Source organism: Pangasianodon hypophthalmus, chromosome 30 (genome assembly GCF_027358585.1).
Source record: "Pangasianodon hypophthalmus isolate fPanHyp1 chromosome 30, fPanHyp1.pri, whole genome shotgun sequence".
Lineage (NCBI taxonomy): Eukaryota > Metazoa > Chordata > Actinopteri > Siluriformes > Pangasiidae > Pangasianodon > Pangasianodon hypophthalmus.
Window position 1 is genome coordinate 8,956,468 of NC_069739.1, and position 20,320 is coordinate 8,976,787.

A 20,320-nucleotide genomic window follows, 5' to 3' on the forward strand; every position below is an offset into this window, starting at 1 on the left:
AGAGGATGAGAGACACAAACATGGCATCCTCCAGGTACAGCTCAGCAAAACTGTGGGTACTCAGTATATAAAAGTGTATATTAGCACACAGACTTTGTAACATGTTATTTATTTATGCATTAAGTATAAACTCGAAGGTGGGGTATATAAGCAAAATGGCAACAAGGTAGGTACAAAAGGATTTTATAAAATATATATTACATTTCTGTATGAATAAATAATGAGTGTAATTAATACAAATATTTATTTATTTATTTTATGAAATACAGTTTATTTGAAATTGTTCAATAATAATAATAATAATAATAATTATTATTATTATTATTATTATTATTATTATCATTAAACATGAAGGTGAGGTATATAAGCAAAATGAGAAGAAGGTATGTACAAAATTAATTAAAAAAAATACTTTTCTGTATGAATAAATAATGAGTGTAATTAATACAAATATTTATTTATTTAAATAAAATTTATTTGAAATGTTAATAATAATGATTATTATTATTATTATTATTATTATTAATAATAATAATAATTTTTTTATGTACCTATATAAACCTTTGATAAGCCTTATAATAATATATATATATATATATATATATATATATATATATATATATATATATATATATATATTAGCTATATATATATTAGCTGTATATATATTAGCTATATATACATATATATATATATATATATATATATATATATATATATATATATATATATAAGTAAATTAGCTGACATGCTGTCTTCATTTCTGTAATAAAGGTGTGCATGGAAACTTACAGTGGTGCATTTTTATTAAAACAGAAACTATAACTTAGAAAAGAGTCGACTCATCTGTGAGTGACATCAATAAAACACAAGTAATATCTGTATACACATTAATAATTCACGCTGTCTTCATTTCTCTATCTCAGATGTGCGTAAATGAACACTTACTGTTGTACATTTTTATTCAAACCGACATAGAAAACTATAACTTTGACAAGAGTCGAAAAGAGTCGAAAAGAGTCGACTCATCTGTGAGTGACTTATAACTAAAACTTAACCAATATATATTAACGATTCACGCTGTCTTCACTTCTGTAACAAAGGTGTGCATAAACAGACATTTGTTCTGGTGAATTTTTATTAGAACACACACAAAAAAATTTAATTTCGGAAAGAGTCGAAAAGAGTCGACTCACTTGTGAGTGACACATCACTAAATCTCTTTCTGCCTAAAGAAATCGACTCACCTGCCTTTCATACTGATACGCAATAGTCGTTGCTAGGCAACCCGGTGATTAGGGGACAATGGAATAACGGAATGCTAACGCTGTAGCGGTGTTTTCAGAAAGACACTCAGAGTGTCACAAACTCGCAAACTTTTAACTCACCTATTGCAAAACTCAGCGATTTTTTTGTGTTATATAGGTAAGCTACCAATTCAGCCAAAGTTTTACATTCATGTTTTCGGCGTTAGTAATTTTTGACCTTTATGACGTGCTCGAAAAAATACAGCCGCTTTCTCGATCTTTCTAAACCACACCTACGTCAGTGCAGCCGCACCTGCTGTCCTCTTAAATAGCTTAAATTCGTTTAAAAACATGTAAATATTTACATTAACGATACATATAGCTTCAATTAATTAATTGATAGATTGATTGATCGATTAATTAATTCATTAATTGATTAATTGATTGATTAAAAGCACAATTTTGGATTTCCACTGTTTAAAGAATCGATTCCTTGATTCCAGGCATTAGGGAATAGAGAGTCGACTCCAAAGCTTCGGAGTCGACTCACCACAGTGACGTTGTAGTTTGCCTGTTATAGGCCAAGATAACAATTATTGTGGTTAACTACTGTACAGCTGAACCTATGATACATGCTGCCAATACTTTTTTTGTTTGTTAATTGACTGATGGTCGCTTGTCTTGGTCTCTAGACAGTAGTGCCGTGGATCCACTGGCCATTTTCATGAAAGACACGCTCTGGAAACAAGTTACGTTACGCCCCTGAAAGGCACGATCTGGTGCCAAAAAGACAAAAACATTGCTCACTGAACAGCGCCTACATCAGATCAGTGGGTTCTTATTACAATCAAGTTGCTTTGCCACAAAAAGTTTTTCTCTTGGACAGAGGCGTAATTGAAGAAGTACTTGCCAACTTATCCTAGACATAAAGCCACAACCACCTGCCTCTGTCCTTAACCACATGCTGTTTTCCTTTTCTCATTTCAGACTGCTTACCAATGACTGAAGAATATAAACTGGAACCTCACCACATTTTCGGTTTGCGCCAGGAAGTGAGAAACAACTTGCTCTTCTTGGACGACCAAACCATCATCTTCCCGAGTGGAAATCACTGTGTGCGCTACCACATCCTTCAGCGATGGAACAAATTCATTCCAGGTAAGTCTTCTGAGAGCTTCAGCTCCTGTACGACCATTTTAAAAACATACCTAAGCATTCAACCAAAAACAGATACTACACAGATACATTGATCTTCACCAAAGTAACATTAAGATTGTTCTGTAATACTTATAAACATCACAGATTCTTATCTTTCTTTCTGAATATGATATATTTGTTTTCTAACTGCTTCCAGCCTTATTTGTATTGTTTAAGCACTGGAGACACAAGGTAACAAGTCAAGTCCTTTGATATTACATGGTAAATTCACTCCAGCTGTAACACTCTAACACTCAAATGTTACCCCACAGTTGCAAAAGGAAGCAAAGGCATCAAGGCGCTGGCTATAAGCCCCAACCGGCGCTACGTGGCTGTGTCAGAGCGCAGAGAACGGGGCACAATCACCATCTATGATCTTCAGAACCGGCAGTGCCGCAAGAGACGGGTTCTGACAGGTGGTGTGATCAGCGTGCAGGAGTTCGTCTGCATGGCTTTTTCTTCCGACTCCAAGTACCTGCTGGGCCAGTCCGGAGGACCCGAATGGACCCTCTTCTACTGGGAATGGGAGAAGAATGAGGTCATTGCGACGGAAAAGACCACGAGGATCGACCTTGTCAGTCAGGTAAAAATTCTGAATGTCTTGTGGTTGTAGGTAAAGGCATGTGGACTTTGTAACCCTGAAGCCGTTTCTCGAATGGACCAAACAGCGTGCTTTTGAATGTGTACTGAAATCTCCCCTTTTTGTGGCGTTAGGCACAATAACAGTTTCACAGCTGTGTTTTAAGTGAAAGTGTGTATACTGAGTGTTGCTGTTTCTCAATCCCAGGTCAGCTTTAACCCCAAGGACAACACACAGATCTGTGTGACCGGAAAAGGAGTCTTCAAGATCTTCAAACTGGAGAATGAAACCCTGAATCGGACCAACTTGTTTAAAATGGACGTAGAGAACATCCTGTGCCACGTATGGATGTCCGAGGACTGCATCGTCGCAGGGACAGAAACGGGAAAACTGCTACTGCTGACGCTGAAGTCCGGAGACATGCACAAGCTGGGGATGCCGTGTGAGAGGTAGCAACGGAGAGAGAGATGCAGAGAACCTCTCCAACACCCTCTAGCTTGTTCTGATGATCTATTTTAGCATTGTAATGCTTGCATTATCCTACTGTACAATAAGGCACAATATAATTTTTTAATGGATTTTTCCCAATTCTCTGTGTCTTACATTCTCTCCCTCCACAGGCAAACGGAGGAAAGGGACTCGGACGTGATCACTTCATCTCTGACCGAACTGCCGCGTGTCACTGCCATCACGCGGTACTCTACAGGCTTTGCCTGTTCCGCCGGACCGGGTCTAATTTGCCTCTATGAGAAAACGAAGGAGAAGGACAGCTACAGGAAGACCGCAGAAATAAGAGTGAGTGCATTCATATTTAATATTTGGTAGAGGTTTTTATGCAAGGCAGCTTACAAGTGAGGCAGCTGAGCAAGTTTATGGTTAAGGATCTTACCCTTAAGGATCGATATTCTGACACTCTGTGCATGTGTAGTTTGCAACTGAGCATGAACGTAAATAAGCACTAAGAATTGTTGTCCCCTGATCTGCAGATTCCTCAGGACTCGTTCCGTCAGCCGAGTCAGGCCGAGCGGCAGGAGATAACCTCCGTGTGCATGAGTCCATCAGAGGAGACGCTGGCCATCAGCACAGACCAGGGCCAAATCTACCACATCAACCTCGCCTTATCTGAGATTAGCAAGGTAGCAGAGCAACAAGGGGTTTAATGAGTATACAGTAATAAAGTTAGCCATTTGTTCCATGCTGTACTAGTATAAAATTCACATCCCAAAAAAAGGACTTACTGACATTCTCTTCTCCATTGCTTCTTTTTCCAGAGTAAGCAGACCAACTTCGAGTTCCTGTTTCACTCTCTTCACTCGGGGAGCATCACCGGTCTGTCAGTCTGCTTATCCAAACCCCTCATCGCCACCTGCTCGAAGGACAGCTCCATGCGCATCTGGAACTACAAGACCAAGTAGGAGCTGTGAATGTTTTTATTCACATAGCATCTTTCTCCAACTCAAGGTTACTTAACAAAAGCCAACAATAATCATCGTAGATGCTAGCATGTAATGTAAGTACCAGATATGAAGTGGCTGGAAAGACATGTTGATGCTGGTACTCAGGGTGCTTGTTCCAAAACAATCACAGCATTATCATAATTTATATATATCAAAATATCCACAGTGCTGATTTACTGTGGCGGTTTTCTGACTGTATGGATGCGTCATGTTTTTTTTGTCTGCAGTTCTCTGGAGCTGTATAAGGAGTTCCCCGAAGAGCCGTACTGCGTGTCATTGCACCCGAATGGCCTTTCCATCCTGGTCGGCTTCTTCAGTAAACTCTGCCTCATGAACCTGCTAGTGGACACATTCCGCACTGTCCAGGAGTTCGCCATAGGCACCTGCAACGAGGTGAGTCCTCACTGACGTGACCTTAGTATTATACAATGAAGAGCTGATCTGAGATATGGGACAATAAGGTTTTGACATTCCAGATAGCACTCTAAAATCCTGAAATTTCCATTTACAGCTCTATAAGATTACTTCAGATTTATATTATTGAAATTCTGAGACATTTAGAAAGTGGATTTAAGAAAATAAAACATCAAGCATTCTAAAATACAATAAATTTCATTGTTAAAAAAACAATTTACCATTGAAATTTCATTGTAAATTATTAAAATATGTTAGAAAATGCATTTTTTGGGGGGGTACAATTCTTTTTAATATGAAATTAAGTACAGTACTTTTTAAATAAAATAAAGGAGTGCTCAGATTATTAGTTTTTATGTTTTATTAATTGTAGATTAAATGTAGAATTAGTGAGTAAAATAAAGCATGCGTGTCCACAGTGTGTGTTCAACCATGATGGCAACATGTTCGCCGCCGTCAGCAGCAACGTGATTCACATCTACAACATCAGAACACACAAAAAAGTGGACCTTAGGGGCCACCTTAAGAAGGTCAGTATATTTCTCTACGGCAGGGTCCGTGTGCAGAAGGTGCGTCCTTGAGTTCATACGTGGAAATGTGTCTCTGAATCCTGTTATACAACACAAATATTATACGTGTATGTATTTTCATATCATATTTTCATATAACATGTATTAAATATCCATGACTTATACCCTGTTCGGACCCTTCAGGTGCTGTCGGTGAAGTGGAGCGAAGATGACCGTCGCCTGGTGTCGTGTGGGATGGACGGCGCCGTATACGTGTGGAACGTTCTGACCAGCGCCCGCGAGTCTGACAACGTACAGAGATCCTGTAACTACACAGATGTGACGTTCTCACCCAACACTGGGACCATCCTTGCTGTAGGCAGTGATTTCAAACTGAAGGAGTTCCGAGATGAACAGGCAAGTCCAAAAAAATAAATAAATCCATACGATTGTTTTGTGGATAAAGTTACAATCCCAGCAGCTCAACTTCACAACATATAATGAACAAGGGCTTTAATCCAGACACTCACTGCAAGATTCAAGCCACATATTGTGCAGAAACACATGAAGCATGTACTGTATTTCCTGTACTAAAAGACGTCTTCTTGTAGCAGGTGTGGCATTTTGTACAAAGTAATACAGATATGCCTTTAATTTTCACAGACTAATTTACCACCATCGTATAGTCAACCTGGCTGAAAGAAATTTCTGTGTATTTAAGTGTGTGCTGGTTTTATACTGTGATCCTGAAGACTTGATATTTTGTTCTCCTGTATATATGTATACGGACAGAATGACAAGGTTTATTTGATTTGTATTTGTTTTTGTTTTTGTATGTAGAGATTTAACTATAAATTACTGGCACATGAGAAGTTTGTAGATTTTTTTATCAGAGCAGATAGATTACTTTTTTGAAACCAACTGCACTCCTGGTATGACTTACTGTAACCTCTGGGAGACAATGAAGGCCTTTTTAAGCGGGCAAATAATTTCATATAGTGTGGGTATGAGGAATATAAGAATAGAGGAGATCAATCAAATTACTTCAAGGATAAATAATATAGATCAAGAGCACTATAGATTCCCTGCCACAACTTTATATAAGGAGAGAGGAATATTACAGTGAGAATTAGATACTCTAATCACAGAGGCAGAGGAGGCACTACATTTGAGATCTAGACAGCGAGAATTTGAGTATGGTGAAGAAGCTAGCAAGTTGCTTTCACATCAGTTGAGACAGACAGCTGAAGCTAAATATATAGCTGAAATTCAGATGGCGCATGGAGTAACCACAGATCAGTTGAGTATTAACAAGCAATTTAAAAAATTTTATGAGGAGTTGTATACATCAAAGCCATGTGACAGAGCGAATATAGCACGTTTTTTTTTTGCTACAATAGAAATACCTACTATCAGTGACCAAGATAAAGTCAATCTTGAACAATCAATATCAACAGTGGAGATTGAACAAGCTATTAAACAAATGAAAAGCGGAAAAGCACCTGGTCCTGATGGATTTATAATTGAATTTTATAAGAAGTTTTCACACAAACTATCCCCAATTTTGAAAGAAGTGTTTATGGAAATAATTGAGCAAAAATTATTACCACCAACTATGTCACAGGCTATTATTAGAGTTGTACACAAAAAAGATAAAGATCCCCTAAAATGCGACTCATATCGCCCTAAAAGTTTGCTTTCAAATGACTACAAGATATTAGCTAAGGTCTTGTTTTTGTTTTTATTTAGATCCTAAGGGAACTGGTCTCAGATGGCGTTGCCTACACAGCCATCTCCATGACTCGTTCCGGCCAAGCGGTCTTCGTTGGAACCTCTGCTGGAACTGTCAGGGTCATGGAGTACCCATTACAAAAGGGGAAACTCTGGACGGAGTATCAGGCCCATTCTGGTCCCATCACCAAAGTATGTGTGTGCTCTATTGAGTTCTGTTGTTCTAATTATTCTGTTATTTCCTTGGCTGTGTGTGCTTCGTCCTGGCTGAGTGATTTATATAGCTAATGATGGTTATATCTGTATATTTAACATTTTTTCTTTAATTGTGTACACAGATGGTCATCACTCCCGGTGATCATTATCTGCTGACTGCCTCAGAGGACGGTTCCCTCCTCATCTGGACAATCACTGACCATCTGGGATGCAAGTTGTGTATGGGAAAAGAAATAGAGTACACTGAGGAGGTCCTGTGTGCCAAGACCTATCTGGAGAAAAAGGTAAATAAGAACATTCAGTGAGCTATATATTGCTGAAAGTGATGGAAAGATGTTTTACACTGGTGCAGTCGGTAGCATTGCTGCCTCACAGCTCCAGAGTTCTGTCCTGAATCCAGGTGACTGTTTGCGTGGAGTTTTGCATGTTCTCCCTGTGGGTTTCCTCTGGGTTTTCCGGATTCAACCCAATAATAAATTGGCCTTAGGTGCAAAAGGTTGCCATAGAAACCATGCCGTATTAGATCGAGTGCTTTAACATGTACCTGTGTTTACCTGGCAACAATACAGTACAGTACAACACTACTGTCCCTGCTACACTGAAAATTAACATTTTATAGGGACACAGTTGCAGGATAAAACACTCATAGTGTCATCCTGAGCCTTTGCTTGATGTCCAGCCTCTGACATTTTTTCTGTGTTAAAAACTCTAGGACCAGATTTTACAAGAGGCTAACAACCAGGTGAAGTGGCTGAAGATGGAGCAGGAGAACAAGCTGAATCAGAAGGAAATGAACTACAATAAGAAGATTGATGACCTCATGCAGAATTACCTGCAGCAGATTGAGGCTCTGAAAGGCCAAAACCAGGTCAGAACTCGTACGGCCTCATTAGTGAGACTAGAACAGTAGAATTCAATTTCATATGAGGATTTCTTTTTGTCTGTTTGTCTCTGAATTTAATGTATTCTTGAGTAACAGGTATCAAATATATCAAATACATACAAAGTAATATTATATACTGATGAATAATTAAATAAAAACTGTGTACACACATTTATATATATTAATAAAATTATATATATATATATATATATATACATGTTTATCACTGTAGGTGCTGATTACTGAGGACGAGGGCCTGAAGGTTTTTCACCACAAGATGCTGGCCGAGATAATAAAAAAACATGCCAAAGAGCTGGAGGATGAAAGTAAATACACTCACAGAATATGCTTATAATTTAACACAGTGTTTGGTTTTGTTTTTTTTTTTTTTTAACTTTTAATTTTATTTAGTTTAATATACAAAATTAACAACTCAGAAGAAAAGAAAGGAAAAAAAAAAATTCCAAACACAAAACATAACAACAAAGCCAAACAGATGAGGTTATCATTTCTATAACATTTACAGTTTACTTAGCTGAGGATGTCTTTACATTCTTTATATATCAACCACTTTTCCCAGTCCATTCTGAAAGCACTTTTTTTTATCTTTAACATATATGTAAGTTCTTCCATCGCCAGGATTTCTTCAATAATCTCAAACCATTGTTTACAATTCAAAGTTATGTCTTTGAGCCAATTCCTAGTTATAGTCTTTTTACATGCCACAAGAAGAATCTTACATAAATATTGGTCACTTTTTGGTACTATGTATTTAATATTTCCCCTAAGCAAAAATAAAGAGGTTCTGGGTATTCTATATCCAAGTACTTCGGACATAACTACCTGCACATCATCCCACAAAGATTGGATTTTCTCACAACTCCAAAATATATGTGCGTGGTCTGCATCTAACTGTCCACACTGTCTCCAGCAAACCTGCTGCCTGGAGACTTGTTTGCTTTGATCTTAGGTGTTATAAAGAAGCGAATAAGGCACTTCCAGGAAAACTCCCTCCATATTTGTGAGCTAGTGGTAGTTTGGTGTATTATCCACATATCGTACCAATCCGTTTCTGGTATTTCAGTCTTTAATTCTTTATCCCATTTCAATTTTATATATAGTGTGGAGGAGGGGCTGCAACACATTAATACCTCATATAAGGAAGAAATTATTCTGGGTAATGTATGATTATAGGCATCCATCATCATTTTAGTAAGGGAATGGATATCATTTACTCTAATTTTCCTTTTTTTATTGTAGTAATCCCTTAATTGGAAATATCTAAATAAGTCCTGATTTCTGATTCCAAAATCATCCTTTAAGTCCTGGAAAAGTGTTTGGGTTTTAAGTTTGAGTCTATCTAATGAACCATGAACATGGGGTTTTGTTGAATTTTCTAGACTACTCCTTGCACTAAAATGGTTAATGCACTACAACAGTACACAATTTTAAAAGCATGTCTAATTTTGTCGTCCAGAACGGGGCCACGTAGAAACGCTTACAGTGGAATATGAAAAGCACTATGAGCTGGAGCAGAGAATGAAGGCCATGCAGAAGGACTGTGAAGAGAAACTTCACCAGCAAGAGGAAAGCCATCTCCATGCCATGGAGGAGATGAAACAGTCCTATGAGGCCAAGCTGCAGGAGGTAAGGAAGTCCTACTGATCTGGCTCTGCTCCAGACCATGCACCTGATCATTATTCTTATCTGTATCTAGTTAGCTTAATCTGTGTCTTGTTTTTTCATCTGTTACTTGTTTCTTGTTTGCGTCTTGTCCTGGATGTCTAGTTCTAAATCTTTCAGCTGGTTTTTGAGTTCCGGTCCCCCTACTTCCTTATTCTTACTAGTTTTTCTGGTATTAATGTTTTTTTGCCCAGTTTGACACAGTGCACTTTTAAAAGCATGTCTAATTTCCCTAGTGCCTTCACTAAGGGAAGCTGAGGCACAGTAACCATTAATATTTAAGGTTTAGCTGATATTATTGTACCCCCAAAAGCTTACTATTATACTTTTTGCATGCATAGACTATTTTTTAAAAAAAATAAAAATCCACTATATGGGGAATAGTGATCCATTTTCAACTAAGCCTTGGTATCAGTACATTTGGAGTGTCATTCTTCTTCTCCATCTTCACTCTACAGCAACAGGCCAAAGTCCAGCAGGACAAGAAGAAGTCTGAGGAGACTCAGAGGAAGAGAATGAAGGAGAATGTTGAGTGTGAGCTCGATGATCTCTGCCTCAAATACGAAGAGGACCTCCAGGAGGTGGAGGAGATCAACAGCAACCTTAAATATGAAATGGATCTCGTAGAGAAGCAGGTGTGTGGCTTGAGATTTGTTCATATTAACTGTGGAGCAATATGAAAATAAAACGGTACAATACTCTATAACAGTCAAATATCGTGTTTTAATATATGGTATGTGCCCCACAACCTCACATTTTCAAAGAATAATATAATTTAAAACTGATTTGAAGTGCAGAGGAATAGGTGACAAATCGGTAATATGCATCTGGCTGTAATTATTTTGCATACACTGTTTTCAGGGCAGTAGTGCAGTAATGTCTACACCCAGGGCTGTAAAAAGCCTCTTAGAAACCAGTGTAGCTTTTTAAACCAGCTGCTTGTGGAAAAAACAGTGAACAACTGACCAATAAAAATCCATGTCAGCACCACCATTGTCAATCATAGTGTGATTTGACACAGACTCAGAGTTTCATTAATATGTGCATATGTTTGTTGGAAGCTGTTGCAGTTCAGTAAATTGAAAAGAGAGTTACGGGATCGGGACCTGAGCATCCGTAAGCTAAAGGAGGACCTGAAGAACATGCAGGACCAACATAAAGATGCAGGAAACAAAATCAAGGAACTGACAAAGGAAAAGGAGGAGCAAAAGAAGATCACCTGTATACAGGTGAGAGTCGTGCTAACTCTAAAAGTGCTTTGTGGCAAACATTCAGTTATTCGCTTACTTCACTGTAGAAGCGAGAACAGGGTTCTTTAAAAAAAAAAAAAGTCTTTGATTGACGATTATATAGTAAATAAGAAGGAGGTCTGTTCTGTCTCTGCAGAAAAACCAAATCTCATCACTACTTAAAAAGCTTGAGAGGTTCAACAAGGGATACGAATATGACTGTGTCACGCTGCAAAGCCAGCTGAAACAGCTGAGGCAAGAACGAGATAAATTGAAGAAAATCGTTCAACTAAAGGAAATCAAGCAACTGCAGAAAAAGATTGAAGAGAACAAAACAATCATCAAAGAGGTGAGGTGTTTAACTGTATACTATTATTATTATTATTATTATTATTATTATTATTGACTAGCTGATCAGAGGATGTTTTTATTTTAGCTCGAGACTGAGGTGATGAGGAACAACAGAAAGAACAAGGAGATCGTTGAGGACCTGAAGAAGAGGCTGACAACAAAGGATCAAGAGTTGTGCAATGAGAGGAACAGGGTTCGTTTTACCACAATATGCTTTGTTTATGATTAATAATAATTTCTTAGGTCATTTCTTAGAGCTCTTAAAATGCTTTCAGGAATGTTTGTAACGTGGCGAGTGGTGCTCATCGCTTATTAAGGAAATTAGCGACAATGCTTCACAGAGACAGTTTGGAAAGTATTACACGCAACCAACGGCAAATATACAGGAAACAAGGAGCTGAGTCCTGAAGAGGGGAAAATTAAGTTTCTTATTCCAAGTTACTTTACAAAACAGTTCCTATTTCATTGTGCTATTCCAGTGCCAGGATTCAGCATGTAGTTATTACTCATATTACTGGCGATATGGATAATAAGTATTACAATTTAACCACCGGTGCCATTGTTTGTGATGTCTTTGTTTCTTCAGGTCAGAAAGGAGAAAACTCTGGTGGAAAGGATGAAGGCCGACATCCAAAAGGGCTCCAACTTCCTTCAGCAGCCGAAGATGCTGTATGATTACTTCATGAAACTCCACAAATGCTACATCCAGAAAGCAGACGTAAGTTTAATACACATATATACACGAACACACACACACACACACACAGTACACAGGCCAGTATGCTTATACCTGACTGAGTGTGATGACTGCGCAAGGGGTACGCGCAGAAGCGGATGAACGTTCAGAAGAAACAACACGCCATGGAGATGAATAACCAGCAGGCAGTTTGCACCAAGATCATGAAGGTACACACGATTTATCATCCTTTTTTTTTTTTTTTCCTGATACAGGGTTTTTATTAAAACAGTTTACTGAAAAACACATGAATTAAAAAGAAGATTTATCGCAGTTACAAATGTAATGTTTAATGACAGGAACTATAAATATGCCAGTTTGAACAGCTAGCTCTTTAATCTGGATTTAAAAACATTTACAGAAACTGCATTCCTAATAGCATCAGGAAAACTATCCAAGAGTTTAGGGGTAATATAAGAAAAACATTACCATCGTCTGAGCTCCAATTAATCCTAGGTATTCATAGACAACCTGCTTTATACCGTTTCATGTTATAAAGATTAGTAAGAAAAGATGGAGGAAGACAGTTAGATGTTTGTCCTGTATATCATCAACAAAACTTTGCAGTCAATAGGCAGCCAGTGTAAACTGAATAAAATTGGAGTAATGTGATCAGACTTTACATAAGAATACAAGCTGCATCACTGCAAACAATTACATCTTAGCTTACATCAAGTGAAAAATAGATTTTAAATAGATTATAAATTATAACTGAATATTATTCAATTACCAAATATAAGATTATTAATCCTATTTCTAGACATTTTCACTAATTTGAAGTTTTAATTTTTCTTAATCTGCCAATAGAACAAGACTTTTTCAAGCTTTCAAGTTTACAATTATTAAAGCATGTCTAGAAATAGCTTTAATAATCTTATATTTGGTTTATTGTAATCTTATACTAGGAAATACTAGCTACATTTGCCTATATTCAAGATATTTTCACTTGTTAAGATAAGGGAAGTTGATAAGTCATTTTTCACAGTGATTCTGAATTAGTTGAAGCTTACTTATACAGACAAAGGGCTTCCAACTAGCAACATAATTAATGCTAAAGCAACCATCAGGTAATGCACTAAGGTCCTAAGGTCTAAGTGAAGCTTCTGGATTCTCAGAACAATCATCAGGCTCTAAGGTCTACTTAGTGAACTTATCTGTGTACAATCAGTAGATCAGTCATATCAGGAATTAGGAGAAGGAAGTTTCAGTCATCCATGCTTTAATGTCTTTAACAATTTAATGTCTTCTATGTTGTGTGATGGTGCTGCTGAATCTAGCTGCACTGATAAGTATATCTGTGTATTGTCTAAAAGTATAAAAGTGGAAATCAGCATTTTGTCTCGGGGCTGTATATAGAGCGTAAACAATGAAGAGCTTAGAACAGGACCTAGTGGGACAAACATCACCTTCTTGTTACAGGTTGGTGTAGTTGTTCCTTTCCCGCATTCTGACCAGTCATACTTTCACCTACCAACAGGATGATCCATCCCAAGGCAGGGGAAGAGTTTCAAAACCTTAGCCAATAAATAAACAGAATTGGATACTGGTTGCTCATAGTTTGATCTACAGTATATCTGCATATGTGTGTAGGTGAGAACCATGATGGCTGAAGAGCTTAGCCAAGAGAGAACAAAGAACTACGAGATGCAGATGATCCTCGATAAGAAGAATTCCCCAACTGTTGAATGTAAGTAAAAAAAAGAAAGACAAATATCTGTTATTATTCACTTTTTTATCATTGTGGGGAATAGCTTTGGGGGAAATGCCTTTAATCATTCAGCATGTGGAGTTGTATTAAAATATACAAACAGTTAAAACGCCTCAGAAGAGGACAGTATTTTAATTTTTTAAATTTCAATTTTATTAGAACTTCATGCACAATGGGTTACAGTCATCTCTGAAATCCTGTACAGTGAGGTACAGCATTCTGGACTTGGACATGGCTAAAATTTCTTCACCCAGTTTAAAACACTCAAAAAGCATACATAATTTCAGCAGCGGTATCCTCGGAGGAGTCACTGAAGGAATCTCTACAAGACTCTGTACGCATGATCAATCCACAGCGCACAGAAATCCAGAGGCTAAAGACAGATATCATGGATAAAGGACAAGGCCCAGCTGCATGTCGGAGTTCCTCAGGCGCTTTACAGCTTCCACCCATTAACAAGAATTAGAACACCAGATGATCGCCGGGGACGTGTCGAATACTCAGATATCCTCTGGTGCGCGGGCGCAGGACACGCCGAGACCTTAAAGCTACTTCTTTTCAAGAATCTACTCACCAAGTGCCCATTAGGTCCATCCTTGTGCTCTCTAGTGAAGTTACCTGGGTAGGGGGGGTATTTCTGGGACAGGTTGGGGGTGTGTGTGGTTGGACAGTTTGGATCCTGAGTGATCAGGAGTGCTCTAAAGGGTGTGAGCTGGCGGTGTCTGTACGCCTAGAGTGAATGGTGTAGCCAGTATATAGCCAGGGGGCGTAAAATAGCAGGTTTTAAGTGAGTGCCTTCTCTTGAGATGGGGGATGGACAGACTTCGTGTCTTTGTTGGAGATCTCAGCGTTAGAGGATATCCAGGTGTTTGACACCACCCCTGGCTGTCAGCTGTTACATTAAATAGGAAAACTGACAAGTCAGTAAATAAATAAATAAATAGTGACAGTGAATAATAAATTGTGTAACATTATGTAGTTGATTAAATTATTATTTCATTGTTAGACTGAGACTTTATTTTATTTTTTATTAATAATTTAAAAAAATATGTATTTTTTAAGCATAATTTGTAATAAATTTTGTATTCAGTTATTCACAAAAATTACTTCCAGATAGCCGCTGATCACATGACAGTCACTTTCTGAATAGCAAACTCTGGATTAGTGTGTATTTTAAGGTTAAGCGTCTGAGGGCAGTGAAGAACAAGCTTTTGCTTTATAAATTATAGTGTGCTGTCACAGAGTGGCTGAAAGAAACTTACGCAAAACAAAAAGATGTTATATACAGTAATTAAGTCATGAATAACTGTTAGTAGTGCACTATACGGGGACCATTTATAGGGAGCGTGAAGGAGAATGAATGAGAGAAACAGGATTCAGGCTTAATCAGTGTCGAAGAAGAGAAATAGGATGCATCTTTCAGCAATACTTTTGGTCACATATAATATACACTATAAGGCCAAAAGTATGTGGACACCTGACTATCACACAAACACACACACAAGATTCTTCCCCAAACTGTAGCCACAAAGTTGGAAGCACACAGTTGTATAGAATGTCTTTGTATGCTGTAGAATTACAGTTTCCCTTCACTGCAACTGAAGAGGCCCAAACCTGTTCCAGCATGACGATGCCCCTGTGCACAAAGCGAGCTCCATGAAGACATGGTGTGTGAAGGCTGGAGTGGAAGAACTCGAGTGTCCTGCACAGAGCCCTGACCTCAACCCCACTGAACACCTCTGGGATGAACTGGAACACCAACTGAACCCCAGACCTCCTCACCCACATCAGCGCCTGATCTCACTAATGCTCTTGTAGCTGAATGAACACAAATCCCCACAGCCACGCTCCAACATCTAGTGGAAAGCTTCCCAGAAGAGTGGAGCTTATTATAACAGTAAAGGGTCCCTGGAATGGGATGCTCAACAAGCACATATGAGTGTTATGGTCATGTGTTCACAACCTTTTGGCCAGATAGTGTACATATAATTAAGGAATATTCAGTGTGCTTTTATATGTTTATTTTGTATAGGCCTATATTTTAATTAAATGTCTGAATTCATCTTAAATCTGTTACTGAAAGTGTAATCAAGTAGCTTATGTTTACAATACCTTGTTCATGGGGTTTCTTCAACTAATGCAGTTTAGTTTGCTTTTCTACACAAAATAAAATAATACTCTGTCCTGTAACATTCTTTGATGCAAATAAATCCTGAGAAATTAAAAGTGTTTCTTCCACTGTACATTGTATGAATGACTGTACTGAAAAGCCTATGATCAAAAGCTTTTAATACCTATATACACACATGTCTAAAGGGTTTTATTTACAGTAACCCTTCTGGCAAAAATGATGATATGATGGTTCCTTGAGCGTATCTTGTAATAAGTATTGTGAGTTATCACAAAATGTTGAAATAATGCTTTCTATTTCACTGCAAAATGCCTTAAAAGCTCATTAGTCAGTGTGTAACGCTGCCCAGCCCACAGGAAATGAGTAGGTTGAGCAGAACTGTCTTGACCTGAAGAGTAGTGAAAGTGAGGGCTGAACTCAATGGCCAGGGCAGAACGTACCAATCCAACACCCCCTACCAGCTCAGGAGCAGGATGGTACACTCTACCACTGTCTGGATGCATGAACAAGGAATGAGGTTGGAAAGGAAAGGTCAGTTTAGTCCCACCTCCGCAATACGACAGATGCGGCGTCTCAGACAACAAATGAGTAAATACAACTGGCTGATCATCACAACGTAGGAAGTTCCTCTCACGTCCACACAGTGAAAGGAAGGGGAAGTGCTGCTGGTAGCGGCCACTTCGATTGACTTTCAAATGCTTGAAAAAGAAAACCAGAAATTGCTGATCTGGAGGGAGAAACAGAGGAGAGGAAAATGAGAGATTTCAATGATACACGTATACCAACAACAATTTCCAACCCTACTTCCTGGTGTCTATCTAAATATACACGTCACTTTAGTCACTGTTTCAATGGAAACCTCAGAAGCAGGAAACTGTAACTGTTCACAGAATTAAAGGTGCCCATGTAGCTGTTTGGATTCAAAAGTTTGGATTGAGATATTGTTTGATCTTGAAGACATTTTGTTCTAAAGGCTTCAGTTTAAGTGCTTAGAGTTTGTTTCCAAACATATATAAACAATGAATGGCCTTTACTTTCACACCAACTAAACCCAGCCCAATAGCGTGGATCTATTTTTAAAAAAAATACATTTAAATAAACTTTTTAAAAATTAAAAAAATTTAGATTTAAAAATTTTTAAATGTAAAATTTTTATTAAAATAAAAAAGGAAAAGAGGTGCTCATGTGGGGAATTGACTTTGAAAACTGTTGAACAAGCAGCTCAAACAGATCCCTCATGAAGCTGCCAGAAACAATGCCAGATGTGTTTAAAGAATCTCAAATATTACAAATATTTTGATGTCTTTATTATTATTAAATATTGCAGAAAAAGTAAAATTAGGGAAAGATGAGTAGGCTCTAGCAAATGTTTGACTGGCAATGTAATTAATAGATGGCATGTAAATCATACACAAACTAAGCTGTATATAAATCATAAGCTCAACTCTATTTAAAGGTAAGGTTTGCTCTCCAACAGTTAAACAGGTGGTGATGAATAAGATTTTTTTCTTTTTCTCCCACTCATTGAACCCTTCGCTGATTCCTGTGCATGTACACAAACCTCTGCCCCCAGAATTTATGGTGGATTAGCATTAAAAATTAGCAAGCTAACTAGAGTTAGCATTACCAAGGACTACCATGACATCACTTTCAAGCACACTCAGACACTGAACTGCTCAGAAGCAGTTATAACTCTATAAACATGCAAAATGTCTTGTCAATTTTTTTTCCAGGTGATGGTTTTTTGCTGGTTGATAGACTGGGACGTTGGGGGCGGGGTCTATAAAATGACTGACAAGAAGCTCATCCAAACACAAACAAGCTTTCCGGACCGGAATACTGTTTTCCAAACGGGAATTTCCAGCCATTTAATACACTAAAAAGCTTACTTTGTTATCATGTTCTACATGTTTTTCCACGTTATTTGTGCTAGTAATATTTTTAAAAATATTCTTTTGGCTATTGCACCTTTAAGTAAATGCTATAAGGTGATCTGAGTTAGAGATGAAGCTCACATACCTTTAAAACAAGTGACAAAGTTCTTCACCTTGGTATCATCCAGGAAGAGCTAGTGATAAGATACAAGGACATTTTAAAGTTGTAAGCATTTGTTTGTGACATGAATAAGACCCTGTTCTATTCAGGGGAAGACTGCATGCGCTATACAGGCTGTGTACCTGTCCTTGATGATCAAGGTAGTAGAAGTATTCACGAATACGCGGCTCAGGACTCTGACCCTGTGTGTATGTGCTCTGTCCTCTCGAAAACACAGCCGGTGTCCTGACCCTCACCGCGCTTCTCCAAAAACACAGCCTGCTTATAGTCATAGCGACACACACAGAGCTTAGCTTAGAGCTTTACGGCTTAGTTTGGATAATTATAACCAGCTCATTATAACCACGCGTCATGGACTGTCACAAGCAAAGCGACAAAATAACAAAATCGGGGAATGTTTTTTTAAGCGGCGCGGTCCGACTTTTAGAAAAAGTCCGGCGGAATCTGAAGACGCCGCGCATTAGTTCCACCAGCCAACACGTTCTGCAGGGTCCATTAAAGCACAACAGATCATCATAAGTGATGTTATAATGATAAACATTTGGTTTGGTGCTAAAATCAAAAGAGTTTCATTTATCTAACATGGTTAGATATGGCTGCTGGGCAGTAAGGTAACACTAGATGGCGCTGTCTGCTTCTTTACAGTCAGTTAACAGGTCTTGCCAAGGGTTGAACAAGGCGATTGTTTTCTTCTTCAGGTTTAAATGCGACATGACAAGTGCTTTGGGAATGTAGACTACACACAATACTCGAGACTGATCACACAGAATCTAAACTATAGGGTGAATTCTGATGCACTATATGAACAAAAGTTTGTGGACACCTGACCATAACACTCATATATGCTTGTTGAACATCTCATTCCAGATTTAGTCACCTTCCTTTGCCTCCACTCTTCTGGGAAGGTTTTCCACTAGATTTTGGAGCGTGGCTGTAGGGATTTGTGTTCATTCAGCTACAAGAGCATTAGTGAGATCAGGCACTGATGTTGGGATGTCGAGGAGGTCTGGGGTGCAGTCGGTGTTCAGTGGGGTTGAGGTCAGGGCTCTGTGCAGGACACTCGAGTTCTTCCACTCCAACCTTCACACACCATATCATCATGGACTTTGTGCATTGTCATGCTGGAACAGGTTTGGGTCTCTTAGTTCCATTTTGGGGAAACTGTAACACTACAGCATACAAAGACATTCTAGACAATTGTGTTTTCCCAACTTTGTGGCAACAGTGTGGGGAAGAACCGCATACGGATGACAAGGACAAGTGTCCACATATTTCTGGCCATATAGTGTACTGTATATTGGGACAGTTTTTGAATTTCCATCTTGTCTAAAGTTTGTCGTCATTAATAAAACCAATACATAACAATGTGTGAAATTCTCAAGGTGTTGCTTAGCTACATGCGAAGGAAAAATGTTTATTTCATATCATAAAGAAGCATACTTTTTCACCAAATACGACTGAAAACCATGTTAATGACATGTTTGGTCATTTGGGACACGTTTTCATTAGTTTAGGCCTTGATCATGATCATGAATCATGAATTACATGCTCAAAATATTATTTATTTGGAGTGTACTTATTCATCAATAAATCAAATTTCAGTTCTGCAAATTCATCATCACCATATTCTAATATTGTGTGAACACAGTAGAATTGACTACATACTAAGATGTTTGCCTACATAACACTCTGTTTCATTTTATTATTCTTACAGCAATAACAACAATTCAGGGGTTATTTCTTTTCCAAATTCTTTTCCAAAATTCAGTATGAACAGATTATGTAGTAAATAAATCCCACAGTAAAACCCTACAATCCTCACAGTAAATCACACCATCAAAATCATTGTAATCAAAAGTAACATTATATAATTTTTTATTGCAATAGCAGTGTAACACAGATTAAAACATTGAGATCAATCTCTAAAACACAGTACACTAAGTAAAAATCTCTGCACACTATGAAGTAGGTCTAAGTAGTGTTCTATATTTCCCAGTCTACCAATGACTTCGGAAGCTACCACCTAAAGAAAAATCAGTGCCTATTTTTGATGCAAAAATTACAGTGTATCATTACAACGTAAATTACAGAGTATCATTAAAACCTTAGCTCTGTTGCCTCGCACCTCTGGGGTTCAAATCCCGGTTCCACCCTGTGTGCACAGAGCGTGCATTTTTTAGGGTACTCTACTTT

At 38.0% G+C, this 20,320-nt stretch overlaps 2 protein-coding genes across 2 annotated transcripts; one reads left to right on the plus strand and one right to left on the minus strand.

Annotated features, from left to right (window-relative positions):
• The first annotated feature begins 1,271 nt into the window (after nucleotides 1-1,271).
• On the plus strand, nucleotides 1,272-14,227 carry LOC113529170 (cilia- and flagella-associated protein 57). Its single transcript, XM_053231903.1, has 22 exons — nucleotides 1,272-1,425; nucleotides 2,235-2,405; nucleotides 2,717-3,027; nucleotides 3,232-3,473; nucleotides 3,645-3,819; nucleotides 4,011-4,160; nucleotides 4,296-4,435; nucleotides 4,709-4,874; nucleotides 5,315-5,425; nucleotides 5,609-5,821; nucleotides 7,154-7,327; nucleotides 7,474-7,635; nucleotides 8,064-8,219; nucleotides 8,467-8,560; nucleotides 9,712-9,881; nucleotides 10,376-10,552; nucleotides 10,979-11,146; nucleotides 11,304-11,495; nucleotides 11,583-11,690; nucleotides 12,084-12,403; nucleotides 13,824-13,920; nucleotides 14,101-14,227. The coding sequence occupies exons 2-20, from the start codon at nucleotides 2,246-2,248 to the stop codon at nucleotides 12,333-12,335; spliced, it is 3,321 nt and encodes a 1,106-aa protein (XP_053087878.1). The 5' UTR covers nucleotides 1,272-1,425; nucleotides 2,235-2,245; the 3' UTR covers nucleotides 12,336-12,403; nucleotides 13,824-13,920; nucleotides 14,101-14,227.
• On the minus strand, nucleotides 13,964-18,622 carry c30h8orf82 (chromosome 30 C8orf82 homolog). Its single transcript, XM_026918265.3, has 3 exons — nucleotides 18,250-18,622; nucleotides 18,092-18,140; nucleotides 13,964-16,799 (listed from the first exon to the last, which is right to left on the minus strand). The coding sequence occupies exons 1-3, from the start codon at nucleotides 18,397-18,399 to the stop codon at nucleotides 16,366-16,368; spliced, it is 633 nt and encodes a 210-aa protein (XP_026774066.3). The 5' UTR covers nucleotides 18,400-18,622; the 3' UTR covers nucleotides 13,964-16,365.
• Nucleotides 18,623-20,320: the final 1,698 nt, after the last annotated feature.

Coding starts and splice junctions, on each gene's coding strand:
- LOC113529170 (XM_053231903.1), top strand. CDS start 2,246: ATGACTGAAGAATATAAACTGGAACCTCACCACATTTTCGGTTTGCGC. Junction 3,028..3,231: donor GGATCGACCTTGTCAGTCAG/GTAAAAATTCTG, acceptor TCTCAATCCCAG/GTCAGCTTTAACCCCAAGGA. Junction 4,436..4,708: donor ATCTGGAACTACAAGACCAA/GTAGGAGCTGTG, acceptor TTTTGTCTGCAG/TTCTCTGGAGCTGTATAAGG.
- c30h8orf82 (XM_026918265.3), bottom strand. CDS start 18,399: ATGACTATAAGCAGGCTGTGTTTTTGGAGAAGCGCGGTGAGGGTCAGG. Junction 18,141..18,249: donor ACCTTGATCATCAAGGACAG/GTACACAGCCTG, acceptor TCTTATCACTAG/CTCTTCCTGGATGATACCAA. Junction 16,800..18,091: donor CTTTGTCACTTGTTTTAAAG/GTATGTGAGCTT, acceptor TTCTCCCTCCAG/ATCAGCAATTTCTGGTTTTC.